Source organism: Aureobasidium namibiae (assembly GCF_000721765.1).
Source record: "Aureobasidium namibiae CBS 147.97 unplaced genomic scaffold scaffold_8, whole genome shotgun sequence".
NCBI classification, from domain to species: Eukaryota; Fungi; Ascomycota; class Dothideomycetes; order Dothideales; family Saccotheciaceae; genus Aureobasidium; species Aureobasidium namibiae.
The window spans coordinates 347285-365854 of NW_013581201.1; the positions used below are offsets into that span (position 1 = coordinate 347285).

An 18570-nucleotide genomic window follows, 5' to 3' on the forward strand; every position below is an offset into this window, starting at 1 on the left:
CGAGATTGATGTCATTTCGACTTGCAATTCTGGAGAAGCGACAAACATTCGCATGTGAAAGCGAAATCCGATCAACAATCCTGTCGCACCAACATTCTGACCACGCCTTGGCTTCGGCTCTTCCACGCTCTAGGCTCCCACTAGCTCTACACCATGAGCATCGCCGACCAGGTCCAAGGCCTGATGGACGATATCCTCAAGCCAGATCCCTCACCGAAGCGTCGCCGACTCGATTCAGATTCACCACAATCTTCCTACCAAAACGACCACAACCCGGACCACGATACAGCAGAGGATGGAGAGAATGGATACGCCTTTGAAGAAGAGTCAGATACCGCCGATCGGCCCACCGCCAGCAGCTCACAGACACCACGCGAACGAGATCACCAAGCAGACGACTCGCGACCACTCGGTGTGGATTACAAACCGTATATGACCCTACGAGGTCACAAAAGAGGTGTCGCTGCCGTGAGATTCTCGCCCAATGGAAAATGGATCGCCAGCTGCTGTGAGCAATGCGACATGATTATACCCTACACCCAGTCCGACTGACACCCGTTCCAGCCGCCGACTGCACCATCAAAGTTTGGAACGCTCAGACAGGAACCCTTGTACACACTCTGGAAGGTCACCTCGCTGGTGTATCTACCATATCCTGGGCTCCCGACTCCATAGTCCTTGCATCGGGCTCCGACGACAAATCCATCAGGCTTTGGGACGTTAGGACGGTACGAACGATACATACGCTTCTGGAGACCAAGGCTGATTACAGGAGCAGGGAAAATGCATGCCGACGGCCTTGACCGGTCACCACAACTACGTATACAGTATTGCCTTCTCACCAAAGGGCAACATGCTCGTCAGCGGATCATACGATGAAGCAGTATTCCTATGGGATGTGCGGACAGCCCGAGTGATGAGATCGCTACCTGCTCACTCGGACCCCGTATCTGGAGTCGACTTCGTGCGGGACGGAACGCTGGTAGCATCTTGCTCAAGCGACGGCCTCATGTAAGTTGTGCTTTGCAGACGTTGATCAAGAACTGACCAAGGGCAACATAGCCGAATATGGGACTCGAATACTGGACAGTGTTTGAAGACACTGGTGCACGAAGACAATGCACCGGTCACATCGGTGCGCTTTTCACCCAACGGGAAGTTCGTGCTTGCGGCGACACTAGATTCGAGCGTGCGATTGTGGAAGTACGTCGAAGGCCGATGCATCAAGACATATCAGGGACATGTGAACCAGAAATTCAGCATCAACGCGTGCTTTGGAGAATATGTCAGTGACGATGAGCACAGAGAGGAATCAGCATTTGCCATGTGTGGCGATGAAGAGGGCAAGGCAGTAATCTGGGATGTCAACACGAAGAAGGTGCTGCAGGTCTTGACAGGACACGAGGATGTAGTTCTTGGGGTTGACAGCAGTCCGGATAGCGTCATGGTAGCGACGTGTAGTCTGGACGGGAGCATCAAGGTGTGGAAGAACAGTCCAGACAAGTAACTGAACGACTAGATGAATGATGCAAGAAGGGAGTGAAAGAAGGCAGTTGCACAAGTGAGGATAAATAAGGCAGGGACAAATGGGTAGAAGCTCGGACGCGTTTGTTCCAACATCGTCATGGGCTGCCCGCATGTGCTTCTGTTCATCCGTAAACTCCACCAGCAGCTCCAAACATCAACGCCTACACGACAAGATGGCTGATCTTGTGAGCTACTTGTTGACGGACCCGCTAGCCGACGACAGCGGTGCCCCTCTGAATGATGCAAAGCGCGATGCGAATGCACGCAGACTGGTTGATCACATGCGAAAGCTCAAGGCCAACCAAGTGCCGCAGCAGGTCCAGGGCAAACCCTTGGTAGAAGTGGGTCGCTGTTGACACTCTCTCCCTGTACATGACTGACCTGACCTGCCAGCTATTGGATCCTACTCGCAACACAATCGGCTACCTAGCTGTACTCCTCGCATACGCTCAACAGGCGGTGCTGGCGCAACAGGTGGCGCTGGTTGCCAACTTCCTCACTCACTTTGACCCCGTTCAGGCTCGCTATGTCGGCCCCGAGATGCAGCAGTTGCTAACCTGGCTGGCCAATTACTATGAGTATGCCAGAGACGTACGCACAACCCAGAAACTGCCTGCTGTATTAGACTAACATCGACGTCAGGCATCATTCATTCCAATCATCGCAACCGCCATCCTCCGCCTAGACCCAGAGTCCAGCACTCTCACATCCAATCATATGCTCTTCCTGCGGCTATGCCTGACCGCTGGTCTGCCTCGTCAAGCCCTGCCAATCCTCGACAAGGACATATACACCCTTCCGACCGACCCCCAGAGAGGTGTCGATGACCGTCTGCTATGCGCAACCCACGAACTCAGTGCCACCTTCATTACAAAGTCATCCAACATCTCACAACCGCTCACCGCATCAGACGTACACGAATACTATCTGCTGGGCGCACATGTCTACATTGGTCTGCGTCGCTATACTCGTGCTCGCCTCTTCCTCGAGCTGGTTCTTGCTTCACCCACTCAGAACGTCGCCACTCCCTTGATGGTCGAGGCCTACAAAAAGTCCATTCTCGTCAATCTGCTGTCAACTGGTTCTACCACTTTCACCAAAGGTCTGATCAACGCCCAGATGGTCAAGACCTACTCGAGTCTGTCCAAGCCCTACGAAGTTCTCGCCGATGTTTTCAAGAAGCGCGATGTCCTACGTCTTGATGCTGAGATCGGCGCTGCGACCGCTGTATGGGACGAGGTATGTCTGCTCAAATGATTGATAGATGGCATCGTATGTCTAATTTGAACAGGATGGCAACACAGCTATTGTCAACCAAGTCGCCGAATCTTTGCGCCGATACCGTGTGATTGACTTGCAAAAGACTTACGCCGCTCTTCCCATCGAGACAATCGCTATGCATCTCAATCTGACTCCCGGAGCTACAACCACCCTTCTCAGCACCATGATTCGCGACGGCCATCTGAACGCCATGCTTCCCCCACCTATCGCTGGTGCTGAAACCAAGCCAGTTCTTCGCTTCCTTTCTCACAATCCCAACCAGCCTACCATCGATCAAGATGCCCTGTTGAAGGAGAAGTCTATCCACATCGAGCGACTGGCCAAGCATGTCCGTGAGGCCGATCGTAAACTCGCCATCCAGAAAGAGTATGTCGACTTCACGCGCAGAAACAAGCGTGCAGAAACCGCTGGCGCCCAAGGTTTCGAAGATCCGATGGATGTGTGGGACGCACCTGAGAACGGCGACCAAGATGAAGACATGATGGCGGATCTCTAAGCAAGCAAGCATTGCATTGGCATGGGGGGTTGAAGCGACTTGGTATTTTACGACATGACTGCATACGAGATGGCGTTTGCTTGTTGGGGGCAGAGGAGCTCCTTTTTTTCTTTGCCAACTTTGTTACATCCGGCTTTAGACGCGACAAGTTCAGAATGCGTGCGTTGTTGATGAGGCACCTGGGACCGCTAAACACAAGAATCTCTATTTGATCCTGAATCGACACGTAGCTCCGATGACCGCGAATACATGCTCGCGGCTCAATTTCGATTTACTGTATCTCCTGTGGGCATAAACTCTACAGCTACAATGTGACATTCTTCAACTGGAAGCAGAGGATACATCAATTCGTCTTTGCATTGTCCGTCTCGCCATACTCAAGGGACAGTCACAACCACCTTGCCAACAGCCTTGCTATCCTCCATATATTCATGTGCTTGACCTACATCCTCCAGCGAAAATGTCCTGTCAAGGAACTGCTCTGGCTTGAACGTTCCAGCCTCCACTTTCCCAATCACCTGCTCGATAACCTTTTCCACCCCTTCGTCCTCTTCCTGTCCAGGCTCCAAACTGTAAAATGTCATTTTGCGGGTGGGAGGGATGAGAGCAGGCGTAAAGTCCTTCATGGCCCACTGTTTTGTCAACACTCCCGTCACCACCACCGAACCGTGTTTTGCGAGGTGTGGCAAGGCGAGAGTTTGGAGTGTGTCCGGGCCCACGAGTTCAAGGATGCAATCCACGCCTTTGGGAGCTAGTTTCTTGAGGTGGTCGCCGAGGTTTTCTTCCAGGAGTACGTGGTCTGCGCCCAATGACTTTAGTTTGTCGACTTTTGAAGACTGGCGTGTGGTAGCGATGACAGTGCAACCCTGCGCCTTGGCTAGCAGAGTGGCCCAGACGCCTACACTGCTTGTGGCTCCGTGGATGAGTGCAGTGGATCCTTTGGTTAGTTGAGCAGCTTGGAATAATGAGCCGTGGGCTGTCCACATGGACATCGTGGTGGCACCTAGGGTCTCCCAGGAGAGAGTCGTCTGGGGTAGTTTGAAGCACCGCTGGGAAGGGCAGATAACGTATTCGGCGTAGGCGCCATCGAAGGCTTTGCCGCCTCCGTAGATGAAGCCTGTGCAGTGGTCTCCCTTGGTGAACTTGGTTTCTGAGCCTGCTTCTTCGACTATACCGACAAATTCCTCGCCTGTGAAAAACGACGAGTCAGCTGTAGTAAGCAAAGAACGGTCTCGGGAAAGTTTACCCAAAATCTTTGGCGGATCAGGATGGAACTCATCAACAAACATGCCAAATTCAGGCGGAGCAGGTTCATCACCATTCCTCCCGCGAAGCTCGGCACGGTTCAATCCAGCGGCTTTGACCTTGACCAGAACCCAGGTTTGTGATGGAAGCGTAGGTTTAGGATATTCCTTGTCGATAGTGAAGCATTTTGATGGAGGAGTGGCGCCGGGTGAGGATAAGACGGCGGCCGTCATCTTGCCGCTAGGTTTGTTGTCCCATGAAGGCATGCTGTTGGTATTGACTTGTCTGTAGTACTGGTTCGAGAGGCTTGTAGATAGGAATGAGAATAAAGAGGTGTGTGAGGTGCAGATAGTGAGAGTAAAGTGACATCATCAGTGATGGGGCTCTCGAGGCTGTTGTTCCGGCACTTTTGAGCCATGTGATATACTCGACTCGGATCAAATAACAGGACTGGCAAAACTCACGTATACTTAGTTCTAAGCAACCGATGTTCAGGGGGGTTTGGGAAGAGCCAGATATCACATAGTCGCCTCTAGGTTCTCTCACACAACAGGTCTGGCTTGCATATGTGACCTTCTGGGACCTATCTTACACGTTTTTACCTGTATCAGAGACACGATGGGCGTGGCCGAAGCTTATGTATAGCGTCAAGTGTGAAAATGTTGTGTTATCCGTTGTGGCGTCCGTTGTGCATGATTACGCTGAAGCGTGTCGTTCAACAAAGTTCCTCAATCGAGTCACACATGATTGTCTGGCTCCTAGAGAACGAGGGCTTGTATTGTGACATGCATCGTGATCCGTAGACAGGGACCACGAGCGTAGGAATATCGAAGTCGTTGTCGCGGTGGTAAATGCTTGATAGGATTATAACCATTGAGTGGATGAATTTGAGAAAAGGACGAAAGGCGATTGAGAATTTTCAGATATGATACATGAAGAGTGTTTGGGAATCTATTGGCGATCGAGGACTGGTGGGGCGTGATTGGTTTACTCGTCGTCGTTCTCCATGTACTTTTGCTTGAGGTCCTTCCATTGGCGCTAGAGGTTGTGTTAGCAGGTGGAGAGATGGATCGGACTTGGGAGTTCAGAGGACGTACGCCCTTGTTGATGCTGTTCCAGACGCTGTTGGAGGCGTTGTCGAAAGCGCTGCAGATAGGTTAGACGGAGCTGTTGGGCGGGTGGGATTTGGTGAGATGGTAACGTACATCTCCAAGCCGAAAGCGCTGACGAAGACGACGCTGAGGAAGACGTAGTTTCTGCGGAAAATGGTGCTGTTGGACAGAGTCAGAGGCTTGTCGAGCGCGGGAGAGGTTGTGGAGCGAGGACTGACTTGTAGACACCCTGGAGAGCCTGCAGTCGGTGTTAGCAGCAGACCAGCAAGAGCGCATATGCGAGATCCTTACGGAGGAGGCCATTGTGAAGATTGGACGAGTGAGACAGCGACTGGACGTGAGTGTGGGAGACTTGCAACTGCAACTGCGACTGGCGACAGCGAGGGAAGCCGCCATCGACACGATGGTCAGCACGTCTTGGCCGTCCGTGCGTCCAAAACTCGCTTTCTGCTTGCCGAAACCCACTGAGTCCTTGTACCACTAGGAGTACGTCCTTCACACTACGTCAATTGGGACACGTCTTCCTGGACGGACTCAGTTCCACTGGCATTAGGATGCCTACCGAACCCTCCAAGCTGTCCCGCGCCGGCATCGCGACCTCAGCGACCGGCGAGCGACACATTCCCTCGTCCGTACGACCAGATGGTTCCGTGAGGAAAGAGATCAGAGTCCGCCCTGGCTACCGCCCACCCGAAGATGTCGAGCTCTACAAAAATCGTACCGCCGAAGCATACAAGAACCGTGGAAAAGCTGGTGTTCCAGGCGCCGACACTGCCGCTGCCACGCCTGAACCTCCTTCGGCCGCTGCCAACAAGAACGCAAAGCGTAGGGAGGCCAGGAAGAAGGCAGCAGCCTCTGCACCAACAAACGGCGATGCTCCTGCCGCGACTTCAAATGCCAAACAGTCCACGACTTTCGTAGATCCCGCCAAAGAGGAGCCCGTAGACCCTGAAGTAGAAAAGACAAAAGAGGCCAAAAAGCTGGCCAAGAAGCTCCGCCAGGCACGCGATCTCCAGGACAAGAAAGAGAAGGGAGATTCTTTACTTCCAGAGCAGTTCCAGAAAGTCATCAAGATCAACGAGCTCGTTCGACAACTCGAAACCCTGGGCTTCGACTCTAATGGAGACAAGAAGTCGACCCAAGCCGAGCCTTGAAATTCTGAAGACTATCGCATCTCTACTACGATCGCCATGATATCTATCGTGTCAAACAATCCGAAAGACGTCTCATGTCGGACATGAACCCTGTTGGGTCCGACTTCCAGCATGCTTCCCCTTCCACCACCAATGCTGGAAGCCACTTGTTGGCGCAGCTCTTCGATTGCTTGGGCTTGTGACCAGAACTCCACACTGTTGAGCTCTCCACTCAGCTCCATGACCAGGGGCTTTTCGCTGAAGTCGGCAATTTTGTAAGGTTTGGAGAGGTCTGCTACTGTCAGAAGGTCTGCGTGCTTGTCCCGCTAGCCGCTGCTGACTTACTGCACTCCTGCCCAGATGGTATGACCACCAGTGTAGACCTTGAGATGCCATACAGCGCTCTCCGTTCTAGCTCAATGTGTATCCTTTCCGCTACGACAGACACCAACATCCATCGAGATGTCGTCGCTTGATCGCTGAGGTTGCTTGGTTGGTTTGACGCCTTCTTATCATCCTTGCGGAGTCCGCTGGATTCGCCCGAACACGTCTCCTCGTAGGGGGGTGGATTGTCGGCCATCTCAAGTCTGGATGTAGAAAGAGATCAAATCTGCCACTTGGGAAATGCTTTTGGTCTTCCAAACTCGATCAAAAAGTCAGGCAGACAGCTGCGCCTTGAGGTGGTTGTGTGCCTGAAAATTCCCAGGGTGGTGAGAGCGTTGCTAGAGATAATTGGATGGACAGTCAGATGCCTGGTTTTGGCAATCCTTCCAACGAGCTTCTGGATAGGCGGCTCCGACTGAGCCTACTCACAGCCGGGTGGCTTGGCACCAATGACTGTGGAGAATTCATGACTCCACCTCTATCATGCTCAAGCCAAGACATAATCTTGTTCGAACAATCGTAAAGTTCGGCACGAGACTCCGACCAACTACTTGGCTGCTGCCGTATGTCTGCCATCCTGAGAAGGAAATAGCGACTAAACTCAGCACCTGACTCGCCTCAGCGCCAACCAGGCGTTATCAGAGTTGATATCGGGAATGAAGGCATCGCCGTAAGGCCGTAAGATGTGGCTCATTCGAAGGCAGACCATGCTGTCATTGATCTTGGATAGCTTCGCCATGCGAACTGCTGGTCAGATGCGCTATGTGACTGGTTCCATTCAATTATATAAGATCAGTATTGATGCCGTCCTTTTGCACTTACAAAATCACACTCTCTACCCATCAAGAACACAAGTCTTACACTCACACGTCAACATCAAAATGGTTTGGGGTTATCATGTCGCAGAGCCGAATTCCTACCTCGTCATCACCGGCGCAGGGGTCAAAGGACTGAAGCTCACCAAGAAAGCCATGGTCTTTCCCTTCCAAAAGGTGACCAAGATGTCAGTCACACCCTTCCACTTCACGACCGACCTACAGGCCATGACATCCGAAAAGCTACAAGTCTGTCTACCAGCCGTCTTCACCATCGGTCCCAAGGACGAACAAGAATCTCTCGTCAAGTATGCTGGCTTGATGACGGACAGCGCCTCGCATGCTGGCGTTGCCAACCGTGAGCACATTCAAGCAATCATCATGGGCATTGTCGAAGGCGAGACCAGATCCGTTGTCTCCAACATCACCATGAAGGAGCTCTTCGAGAAGCGCGCTCTGTACCGCACAAAGGTTGTTGAGCACGTTCAGACAGAACTCACCCAGTTCGGTCTCCACATCTACAATGCCTCTATCAAGGAACTCCGCGACATGCCTGGGTCTCAATACTTTGAGTTCCAGTCGCAGAAGGCTCACACGGGAGCTATGAACCAAGCTAAGGTCGATGTAGCACATGCGCGTAAGTGAAGTCTAACCATAACCTCTAATGGCTATATAATTGCCTGCATCATGTTGTGATCCTCTTACTGAAGCCTGGGAACCATAGGCATGCAGGGTGAGATCGGAGAAGCCGAAAACCTAGGCCGAACCAAGCAAGAGATCGCAAAGATCAATGCCAATACTGCTGTGCAGGAGACAGAGCGCAAGATCGAAAAGGCAATGGCCGACTCACGCTTCAAATCCCAAGAAATCGACATTGAGCGAAAACTAAACATCGAGCGCATTCAAGCCGAACGTGCCGCCGAACTCAAAGACGCCGATCTCCAAAAGGGCGTGCAGGAAAGCAAAGCTCTGATGGAGCTGGAGAGAATGAGAGCAACCACCGTCACAAAAGCAAAAGTCGCAAAGGAATCCGCTGCTCAAGAGGCAGATGCTCAACTCTACAAGGCCAGACAAAACGCAGAAGCCATCGCCTTCCAACAATCCAAAACCGCAGATTTGGAACTCTACACCACCGAAAAACAAGCAGAGGGCCACTACCAAAGAAAACAGCGCGAGACGGAAGCCAAATTCCTTCAAGACAGCAAAGCCGCGGATGCATCGCTGTACCGCAAACAACAGGATGCCCTCGGTGACTTTGAGCTCAAAAAGGCAGAAGCCGAAGCCCTCTACGTCCGTCACGAGCGCGAAGCAGCAGGTATCAAACAACTCGCCTCTGCCTACGAAGTCCTCAGCAAGGTTCTCGGCGGGCCACAAGGCGTACGCGATTGGATGATGCTGCAAAACAACATTCCCGTCCAACTCGCAAAGGCAAATGCAGAAGCCATCAGAGGATTGCAGCCAAAGATCAACGTCTGGACTACGGGTGCTCAAGATGCTGCTACTGGAGTGGACTCATTCGCCCCTATCAAGAACATCATGCAGAGCTTGCCTCCGCTGTTTTCGACCATTCAGGATCAGACGGGTATGATGCCTCCTACTTGGTTGGCGCAGATGCCGGGTAATGGACACGGAAGGACTGATTCTGCTACTGAGCTTCCACCTGCTCTGGAGAAGTACAAGGGTATCAATGGCTCTTAGACAAAGGATCGCAGCCTGTGTTGAAGTTTGTAACGCGCGCAACCTTAGGAATGCACAGTAGTGTCGAGGAGTAGGAGGAATCCCACTGGGAGTTGTGATACCCATAGTTCTCTGTGGACTTTCCTACCTTCTGGAGACAGTTGTGCATTTGTATAGTACTAACTCTAGTGGAAGAACCGTGAGAGAGTTGGCGAGTAGCAAACTTTCAGCACATGGGGAGAAGGGATCAACCTCCTGCTGTTTCCCATGTTCAGATTTTCTTTCTCGGGAATGATTTCCAATGAGCTTTTCCTTCTTACTGTGTCGACACCTAGCCTTCAGTAAATGCTATAACATCTTGTATCAAATATACTGTTTGTCAGTAGATTCGTACTTGTCTACTTGGACTAACGTTGAACAAGCCAAAACTTGATGACGCAGTGACGACAGGACCCCGAGCTGCTCGCTGCCGTATCGATCGCTCGCGGACCAACAAGAGATGCACGTGGAACTGCAGCGATGTGAGAGAGGCCTCAAGTTCTTGGAGGTAGTGCTCTTTTACTCAACATCAGGTTGGTGTGATGACCGTAGGTACATGTGAACCAAGGCAACGGGTACGCCATCTCGTCGTCGGGTGCCTTGGTGGTGGTGGTGGTGGTGGAGAAAAGACAGGGGAAGGGAAGGTAATTCTACAGTTGGTTCGCAGTGTGCGGGTACTGAACATAAGTGATTGCACTTGCCTTCACATAGGTGGGGTGCACCGTAAAAAGGACATTAGCACCTGACAAAACAAATGATTCATTGACATCAAGGGAGAGACTAAGATTAAACATAAGATGAGCAAAAAGAAACGCCATCGAATTCCCCAAGAGATCGTCAGCCAGTTTCGTGATATATGCATGCATTAGGCTTTCCGTGTTTCGTCCATACGCTCGCTCAGTGCATCAAAAGCAGAAAACCGAAAAGCAAAACCCAATAAAAACACAGCAACATGAATGCGAGATGACAAAGCAAAACAACGTATCCTCGACGCTAAAAAGCAAAGACAAAGGCGTAAATGGTATATCCGGGAATGCTGCAAGCAAAACAGAAATGAAAAGGAGAAGCAAAGGCCGAGGGAGAGAACTTTTCTCATGCATGAAAGGACATGCTATGGTGAGAGACATATGCAGAGTCATGATACGTACATGTGACGTTCCAGTGGTAAGTATAGAGCAAAGCCGGAATGGAAAAGCACAGCTATGTGCCATAGTTCGGGAGAGCAACGTTGGAGTCGCGAAATCCATCAGACGATGGGGTCGACGGAGTGAAACGAGTCGCCAGATGCGATAGAATCGCCAGTCAAGCCCTCATTCTTGTAGAGGTCATCACCGTCGCTCTCAGGAAACAGTTCACGATCGATTGCTTCGAGTATCAGAACGTCGCTGACTGCGACACTGGAGGCATACTGTAAACGCCTAATGAAGGCGATGGTGCGACGAAGTAAGCTTTGCAGCTTTTCCCTGGGCACCAGTTCCTTGAGCCAGCCGATGTTGCAGTTATAGACTGCAGCCAGAACAAGCATGTTGCCGAATTGCCTAATCAATGTCAGTAATCATCTCGAACGAATCAAAAACTAGGGTCCCTACGCGTGAGCGGTGCCCATGATGTTTGTGACTATCAGGCGGTGGCCAAAATTCTCCACACCATCGAAAGCTACAGTACTGCGCATGGCGGAGTCGATACAGATGCGGCATTTATCCTTGACCATTTCTTCGCTATGCCACATGTTGATGGCAGTGAAGAGCACAAGCTCAGCTTCCCGCTGATTTCCGTTGGCATCTTTGGTTAGCTGTTCGAGAGTATTGCCATTTCCGAGCTCATACATGACATGCAGAGCATAGTCAAGGTAGGGTCGAGTACAAACGTAACAAGCACCATAATACTTTCCTCTCAGCCGAGCGACCACAATATCCGAAGCAGGAGGGTCATTGTCTGTCCAGGAGTATGAAGGTACGAGTTTTTGCCAGCCTTCCAAGTCTGCTGTCTGCTGCCAAAGGAGCCCCGCGAGCTTCTCCGGATCATCTTTCAATGATACTGCTTGTCGTCAGCATTGTTTCCGAGTGGATGACAGAAAAAAACATACATTGCCTCCCATACACATTCGTATGAATGCTGTTCAGCTTCGTACGCAGATAAAGTTGAGCCGAGTAATACAACAATATAATGGACTTCTCCTCGTCTTCCGGGGACCATGTCTCTGCCTTTTGCTTGTCCTGCCCAGGATAAGTGACTGATCCCTCAAGTAGATGAAGACCACTACGAGGATAGTCCCATTCGGCAAGGATATCACTAAGTCACTATTAGCCTAGCCAGAAACACAAGAACACTACACATACCTCTCAAGCTGCAAGGCCGACCAGAAGGTAAGCACAGTCAAGTTTTCATGCTTGTTGAGGTTCCGTGCTTTTTCCTTGTCGTTGACTGTATCGTCCAAACCATCGCTGTAGATATGTGAATGAGACTCCTGTTCAATTGCAATCATGAGGACTTACACTTTCATGCGGTAAAGGCAAGTCCGTGCCGCCGTGCTTATCCAGCTCCAACTTTCCTGGACTCTGGCGAGTTGACCTTTGTAAAGACCAGCCAGAAGACGTGCTTGGGCGGCTGCGAGCTCGTTCGAATCCGTAAAATCACCAAGGATAGAAGCAGCTTCTCTGTAATAGACTAGTCCACCTATCTTTTCGATGTTCTGAACCTGTCTCTTGTTCGACGCTTGGTTGACGGTACCGTCCCAAGATTGAGCCTGCGTGACTTCAGCGGAGGAGTTGGCAACGTTACTGAGGACATGTCTTGGAGACGCAAAGGCTGGCTTGATTGGAGGCGATGCCATCGTGGTGTGGAGGTAATTAGGCTTGCTCGTCAAAGCGACTTCTTGGACTGGTCCAGGAAGAGGATCGGGAGCTTCACAAATTTTGCCTAAGGCCAGGATCAAGTACACGATCGCATTGGTAAGATTTCTTTCCGGCGCGCGTTTGGCCTGTGGAGGTGTCGAGTTGCTCGTATGCTCTCCTGGCAGAAGACCAACAGCATAGTTGTCGCTCCGTACCTTTCTGCGCTTGGTTTCCCTCTCGCCAGAGCCGTTCGTCACAAACAATGGCGAGTGGTGATTCTTGACTTCTGCGCAGTGCCTCGGTTTGAAAAAATCCTTTACGTATTTGCCGATACTGTCAATGTCCACGAAAGGATGCAGTCGATGGATGTTCTTCTTGTAGGAACTGAACAGGTTGTCGATGGTGTCAATGTCCATAGTCATGACAGGAGAACCAGGCGTGAATGGCTCGGACCGCCTGGGGTCACTCTCAGGGGTTGAAGCAATGAGATCATCTCCATTTGAACTTCCTGCAGGACTTGCGGCGCCGATATTGACCATATCGTCTCTAAGGCGCTTGTCGCCAGTACCATAGAGAAGCAAGATAGGACGGTCTTCCCCTTTCATGACATAGTTCTCCTGGATGTTGCATTTGCGGGTTTGCACCAGAGGCTGGATAGAAGGCCAGCGAAGCAACAACTTGTGAGCTGCTGTGGTGTGGTCACCGATCTTCCATGTCTGCTGTTTGGGAACTGTCAGTTCCTCGATGTTGTTCTTGTTGTCTATAGCCATTGCATCTGAGTCGCTCTGACTTGGCGGATTTGGTGAGTCGATACGAGCCTGCGCTGACGGTTGGATGGCGAGATGCTGTTCTACGGCACCAAGGCGATCACTGATGCTTTTGATGGACGTCAAGACTTCGGCGATCATCTCAGAAAGCGCCTGGTTGTTCTTGTCGGCTTTTGTGGGATGTGTGTCCTTGTAATTACACTCGAAATTCTGTTCCTTGCAGGTTGCACAAGGGCGATTCTCATCGCATTTGGACTTACGCTCACGGCATCTATCGCAGGCCTGTACTCAAAGATTAAGAAAGCATCGACAAAGTCAAGACGCGCTCGCCTACCTGACTGGCACGCATGCTCTTCTTGCGCGAATTTGGATTGTTCATATGCATGGTTGGCATGAACGGTGGATAGTAACCCGGTGGTGGTTGACCGTAAGGATCCAGCATGGGGCCGACTATATAGTTGACATGTTCACCCGGGGGGTGCTGCACATAAGCAGCTGGATGATGGTCCATCGGTGGGCGAGCGCCTGGCGATGGTCCGGGGAGTTGCGACTGAGGTTGCGATTGCAAAGGGTTACTCGGAGGGCGTGGATACTGAGGTGGTGCGGGAGGTATATCCGCCTTGATAACAGGAGTTCCATGCACAGCAAGCGGAGCGGTATATGGATGTTCAGCCCTCTCCGGACCTTCGGGGTGAGGCGCAGGATGTATCACGGTCGGCGTGGGTTGCTGGGCGTGGTACTGATGCGGCGGTGGGGGAGGGGGAGGCGGGTAAGAGTCGACACTGGGTAGACTGTGAGGCCTCGGTGGGGGATAGACCTGTTGGTTGGATGGAGGGACGGAGTGGTCGGATGGGAGCGAGGGACGATGGTAGTGTTGGTCGGGGCCAGCTAAAGGCGCGCGTCGTTGATCCATCGACTGACAAGATTGATTTGTAGAGGGCCGTCTGTGTCAGTGGCGCTCCGACGTTGCAAGTGTGCACGCAGGGGTCCGCAGGACAGGCAGGTGGGCAGGTAGGGTAGATCTGGGCGGCTGTAGTAACGGGGGCGGCAGCAGAGACAGTTGCAGAAGCAGAAGCACTTTAGCTTCAATACTGGGACGAGCAGCAGACACGGCGACGGTCGGAGATGAGCTGACGAACGTCTGGGCGAGGATCTTGTTCGGCGATGGGTGGGAAGAGGGCTCCTGCTCAGATCAGATCGGATCTGGTGGGACCAAGATGCGGCGGCGGCAGTAGCAAAGATAGGTGGCAGGGGCACAACGTGGGTGAAAGCAGCGTGCAGGACAGGTTAAGTTAGTAGGCACTCGCAGCCTGGGATACTGAGGCTTCGGTTCGAGTATGATGCCCTGTGCCTGAGCCGACTTTCCTGGCAAGAATGACGAGGGCGAGTCGAGGTCGAATCTGGGTGATTTGCTTGTCTCCTGCGAGATAGAGTACGATTCGCTGGGCCCATCAAACGCTGGTGCGCCGGCCGCGATCTCGTCTGTCGAAAAAAAGTCGTCCTTGTTGCGGATCTACGCTACCAGCCAAGGGCCATGGGCATGCTAGACACGACCGTGGTCCCGACTCCCAGATACACCCTCTGTCTAGCGCCAGAGTCGCTAGCTTTAGCTTCCGTCGTCGAAGGACGCCCAAGGCCTGGCACACACTAAACGCATAAGAAGTCTGCGCTGAGTATTAACAACGACTGTCATGCAGCTCTAGTGGCAGCAAGAAGGACCTCTCCAAACATCTGCCCACCCGCCCGCCTTGAGCTTTGTGCGAGTCAGGGTCTCCGAAGCCAACCTCCTTGACTCGCGTCCGAGAAAGTCAATCCAAACCTTCATCCGACTATCCATATGACATCTGTCACCCACTCTATTCACCTCACGAACACAAATAATTCCTGCCGTCATGAACAAATCAGGGACTGTCCATTTCCGCTTTGACTGTCAGAGCCTAGACCTCGCTCCTTTCTCCGCGGCCAAGCTACCTTCGTTACTGTCTTCAGAGAGACTCACGTAGAAACATATGTATACTCTACAGACCCTTGTGCGCGTGGCTGGAATCCCTAAGCAGTACAAAAGCTCCTTACGTGTTTCCACCAAACGGCCTTGAAACTGCCTGCTTCCCTCCCAGAATCTGCCTCGCTCAATTTTACTTGGGTTTTGACCATCTCAATTCTGATAGATTAATCTAACTGCCATGTGCCCTCTCTCTCGAGGCGAGCATCCAGTGCCATCACCTCAATCTATGCTACCTCAACTACTCCCATCCAACAGAAACTGTGCCGTCATGAGAATACTAATCATTCACTTCAATCACGCAAGGTGGGCACCAACACTTTCCCAAATGAGAGTCACTCAATGCAAGAGCAATTACACCTCATTCACGTCAGACCCAGCCGTTCACCTTCCCGGATCCCGGACATCCAAACCAGCGGTGAAAGATATGGCGATCTCCCATTTCTACCGACACAACCGGTTTCAGATTCGAACCCTGCCGCCAGGGAATCCTGTCCAGCGTTCATGTCCTCCGGCTCCTGCGTGGGTGTTGTGATATATCAAGGTTTTGCGATGAAGCATTTCAGAGATGTGTTACCAATCTAGGCCTGTTCCTTCATCTGCGAACCCTTTTCTTCCATATTCGATCCAGCATTCTGAAGACAATCACGGTGAATTGCAGCGTACATGTCCGTAATTTGTGTGACCAAACGCTGCTGCAGTCTCATCGCTACAAGTTGCTCGTCGGGCCTCCTTCTGCTCGACATGTCGGTCTAGCTTTCTTAGCGCAAGGTGGAGAACCGTGTCCACGGTTTTTTGGAACCTTTTGACGTACAACGGGGCGGAGCGTCGCGCAAGGTGGAGAGAGAGTTCACCCGTTCATCGCGGATCACGAAGTGGCTTGAACTGGCGCGCCCAAAAACCACATCGTCCCGCACCGGTTTCTGGACGAACCGCAAAGTGATGCGTTGATAGGGCTCTTGAACAGCGCACACTGATTACGCCGTGAGCTTCTCCACCGCCTGTAGGAGACAATCTGCGGTCAGGAGACAAAACTTGCTGCAGATACGAAGAACCTTGGAACATAATCCCATTGCAGGTTCTAGAACCGTGATCCGACCGTGACTTTGTGAAGTTGGTTCTGTTGCTGCGAGCGACGGATCGAAAAGCTGCCACGTTGTGCAATCATTGCAACATCGTCGCGTTGATTGGATCTCTTGCACCTTCGTCGCACTCTCGCACCACTCATCACTGCAGCCCAGCGGTGCAGTTTCGTTAAATCGGTGATTTCAAATCGTTTCACAGCACAGCGGCCAGCCACCCCCCGCATAGGTGCATGCTCCCGACATGCAGGCCAGAGCAATAGGATGGAGATCTGCAGACCGCTTCGGTACATGACAGCCTGTCATGCAAAAGTGTAGGAATTACCTTCGTATAGCGTGCCACTCGAACTGGATCCGTCACTCGTCCGGACAACCCCGTCGCGCCGTCTACTTGACCATCGACGTACTTGCGCTGCTGTTCCTGTGCTAACGACGAGCTTCTTTTTTCTACTCTATACCACACTACGCCATAGTCGAGAATTTCTAGAAAACAGTCGAAACTCAAAACGATATTCGGTCAATGTCGTGCATGAGGAGGGAAAATCACTCTTGCCTCGTGCGAGCAGCCGCCGGCGGCCAAAGAGGTGGCTCCACTCGGCGTCTACTGAGGTACTGCATGCGTCCACTTGCGTATATTGACCTGCAGCCAGCACCTGTTCGACGACCATTGACCGGTCGATTGGCTCCCGAAAAAGAAACTTGCCAAGAGATTGGTTGTTTTCGAGACTGGAGCATGTCGTCCGTATTGAGTGCAACGAAGAATGATAAGAAATACGGAGCATGCATCTTTCCCCTTTGTTCTGAAACCTGCATGCTTAGTGTGTAATGTCTATCTTCCGGCTTCGTACTTCGTACTTCGGTGTTTCTGGTCACGGAAGGTCTGCGTGAAGGCGGTCCTATCAATGGCCGGCGTGGCCGCCGCCGTCTCATGTGCCCGGACCCAGGTTTCGATCTTGCCCCTGACCAACACGACTGATCCATCGGGCAATTTGTTCGGCTCGATCATGGCCGTTTCGCTCAGGGCCATGACCACATCCTCGGGTGCAATCCAAGTCTGTTGAACGATCTGGTCCACAGTCCAAGATCGATTCGAAGGATTCGACAAGATGTTGCGACAGATCGAGGCTGACCAGTATGCTAGATATGCCTTTCTTCCAAGACTCGATAGGGCTGAAGGTTCAGTCAGCGTGGCGTCCCAGAACTCAGGTGGATGGGGAATTCTTACGTTTCTCGGGGCCACCGAGTCTGCCTTCGCGACGACTTAGTTCGTAGCTCACGCCCATCAGCAACTGACCCAGACCACGTTTCTGCCAGGGTGGAAAGACCAGAATGCAAGCCACATTGTTGTTGTCCCAGCTCATCTTCTCCTTGCTGAAGAAGCCCACGACTTGTGTTTCGGCATTTTGCGGGTCCGTAAGCACGAGAAGGTAGTATCGGAATGTCGTGACATCGTAGAAAACGGACTTTGTGTCGAGGAAGAGTTTCGCGAACAGGGAGAGATTCTGAGAATACAGCTGCTCAATATGTTAGCTAGCTATCAGGCAACTCTCAGGTGCGATAGATGAAATGTACCTTGTGCTCTTCACCATCAATCTCGTATATCGATTGGTCGGCCGTTTGATATATCAGTGTTCCCGGCGGCGGTGCGTCCTTGAGTGGACAGACTCTCTGGGTCGCGTCAGCTTGGTCTGGCTACTCTGTGCTCCCTCCAAGGATGGCAGTCATACTCTGTGTGCCAGATATGGCATGAGCTCTTTGGAGTAGCGAAAACAGCTCTCGCAGACATAGAGGCGCTCGGCCTTCCGACCGACGAGATCTTCAGGGTAGAATGAGGGATACCATGGCTTAACCTGGATGTTACCCAGGACGACGTTCAGCACATTAGGTTCGGTGGGCGACTTCTTGTGCGTTGCCTGGTGTTCCTGGCTCCTCGTCGGGGGAGACACTGCAGCGGCCATGTCGTGAATTGACGGATTTGTCTAGATGGATCGTTCGCATCATCACTGAGCCTGGGCGCAACAAGTCATGCTGAGATCCAGGCGTTCATGCAGTGCCAGTTATGCCTGCTAGTTGTATCACAGCGCAGCTTCGACCTCGTCGCGACGCCGAGGTTCATCGTCGCCAAGACAAGCCTCTACAGCCTGCAGCAGTGTTGTTTTCCATGTTTGACTTTGAA

At 52.0% G+C, this 18570-nt stretch overlaps 8 protein-coding genes across 8 annotated transcripts; 4 read left to right on the forward strand and 4 right to left on the reverse strand.

The window, feature by feature from the left end:
* Positions 1-432: 432 nt before the first annotated feature.
* Positions 433-1507, forward strand: M436DRAFT_46394 (WD40 repeat protein; the record flags this gene model as incomplete). The annotated part of the gene is made up of 5 exons (XM_013572044.1): positions 433-508; positions 565-728; positions 779-1011; positions 1063-1285; positions 1343-1507. 5 exons carry the CDS (start codon positions 433-435, stop codon positions 1505-1507), a joined length of 861 nt encoding a protein of 286 aa, XP_013427498.1.
* A 193-nt stretch (positions 1508-1700) lies between these two features.
* Positions 1701-3304, forward strand: M436DRAFT_72622 (uncharacterized protein; the record flags this gene model as incomplete). The annotated part of the gene is made up of 4 exons (XM_013572235.1): positions 1701-1868; positions 1921-2118; positions 2170-2766; positions 2819-3304. 4 exons carry the CDS (start codon positions 1701-1703, stop codon positions 3302-3304), a joined length of 1449 nt encoding a protein of 482 aa, XP_013427689.1.
* A 377-nt stretch (positions 3305-3681) lies between these two features.
* M436DRAFT_46244 (NAD(P)-binding protein) lies at positions 3682-4782 on the reverse strand (the record flags this gene model as incomplete). The annotated part of the gene is made up of 2 exons (XM_013572012.1): positions 3682-4493; positions 4551-4782. The coding sequence occupies 2 exons, from the start codon at positions 4780-4782 to the stop codon at positions 3682-3684; spliced, it is 1044 nt and encodes a 347-aa protein (XP_013427466.1).
* A 754-nt stretch (positions 4783-5536) lies between these two features.
* On the reverse strand, positions 5537-5964 carry M436DRAFT_81691 (ubiquinol-cytochrome C reductase; the record flags this gene model as incomplete). The annotated part of the gene is made up of 5 exons (XM_013572306.1): positions 5537-5587; positions 5647-5695; positions 5755-5820; positions 5880-5899; positions 5953-5964. The coding sequence occupies 5 exons, from the start codon at positions 5962-5964 to the stop codon at positions 5537-5539; spliced, it is 198 nt and encodes a 65-aa protein (XP_013427760.1).
* A 251-nt stretch (positions 5965-6215) lies between these two features.
* On the forward strand, positions 6216-6815 carry M436DRAFT_46025 (uncharacterized protein; the record flags this gene model as incomplete). The annotated part of the gene is made up of 1 exon (XM_013571963.1): positions 6216-6815. One exon carries the CDS (start codon positions 6216-6218, stop codon positions 6813-6815), a length of 600 nt encoding a protein of 199 aa, XP_013427417.1.
* A 1244-nt stretch (positions 6816-8059) lies between these two features.
* Positions 8060-9691, forward strand: M436DRAFT_72626 (uncharacterized protein; the record flags this gene model as incomplete). Its single annotated transcript, XM_013572236.1, has 2 exons — positions 8060-8630; positions 8718-9691. 2 exons carry the CDS (start codon positions 8060-8062, stop codon positions 9689-9691), a joined length of 1545 nt encoding a protein of 514 aa, XP_013427690.1.
* Positions 9692-10955: 1264 nt separating this feature from the next.
* On the reverse strand, positions 10956-13695 carry M436DRAFT_63623 (uncharacterized protein; the record flags this gene model as incomplete). Its single annotated transcript, XM_013572174.1, has 6 exons — positions 10956-11247; positions 11299-11746; positions 11796-12001; positions 12049-12153; positions 12205-13592; positions 13645-13695. The coding sequence occupies 6 exons, from the start codon at positions 13693-13695 to the stop codon at positions 10956-10958; spliced, it is 2490 nt and encodes an 829-aa protein (XP_013427628.1).
* Positions 13696-17223: 3528 nt separating this feature from the next.
* On the reverse strand, positions 17224-18352 carry M436DRAFT_72644 (uncharacterized protein; the record flags this gene model as incomplete). The annotated part of the gene is made up of 4 exons (XM_013572240.1): positions 17224-17564; positions 17620-17908; positions 17967-18062; positions 18122-18352. 4 exons carry the CDS (start codon positions 18350-18352, stop codon positions 17224-17226), a joined length of 957 nt encoding a protein of 318 aa, XP_013427694.1.
* Positions 18353-18570: the final 218 nt, after the last annotated feature.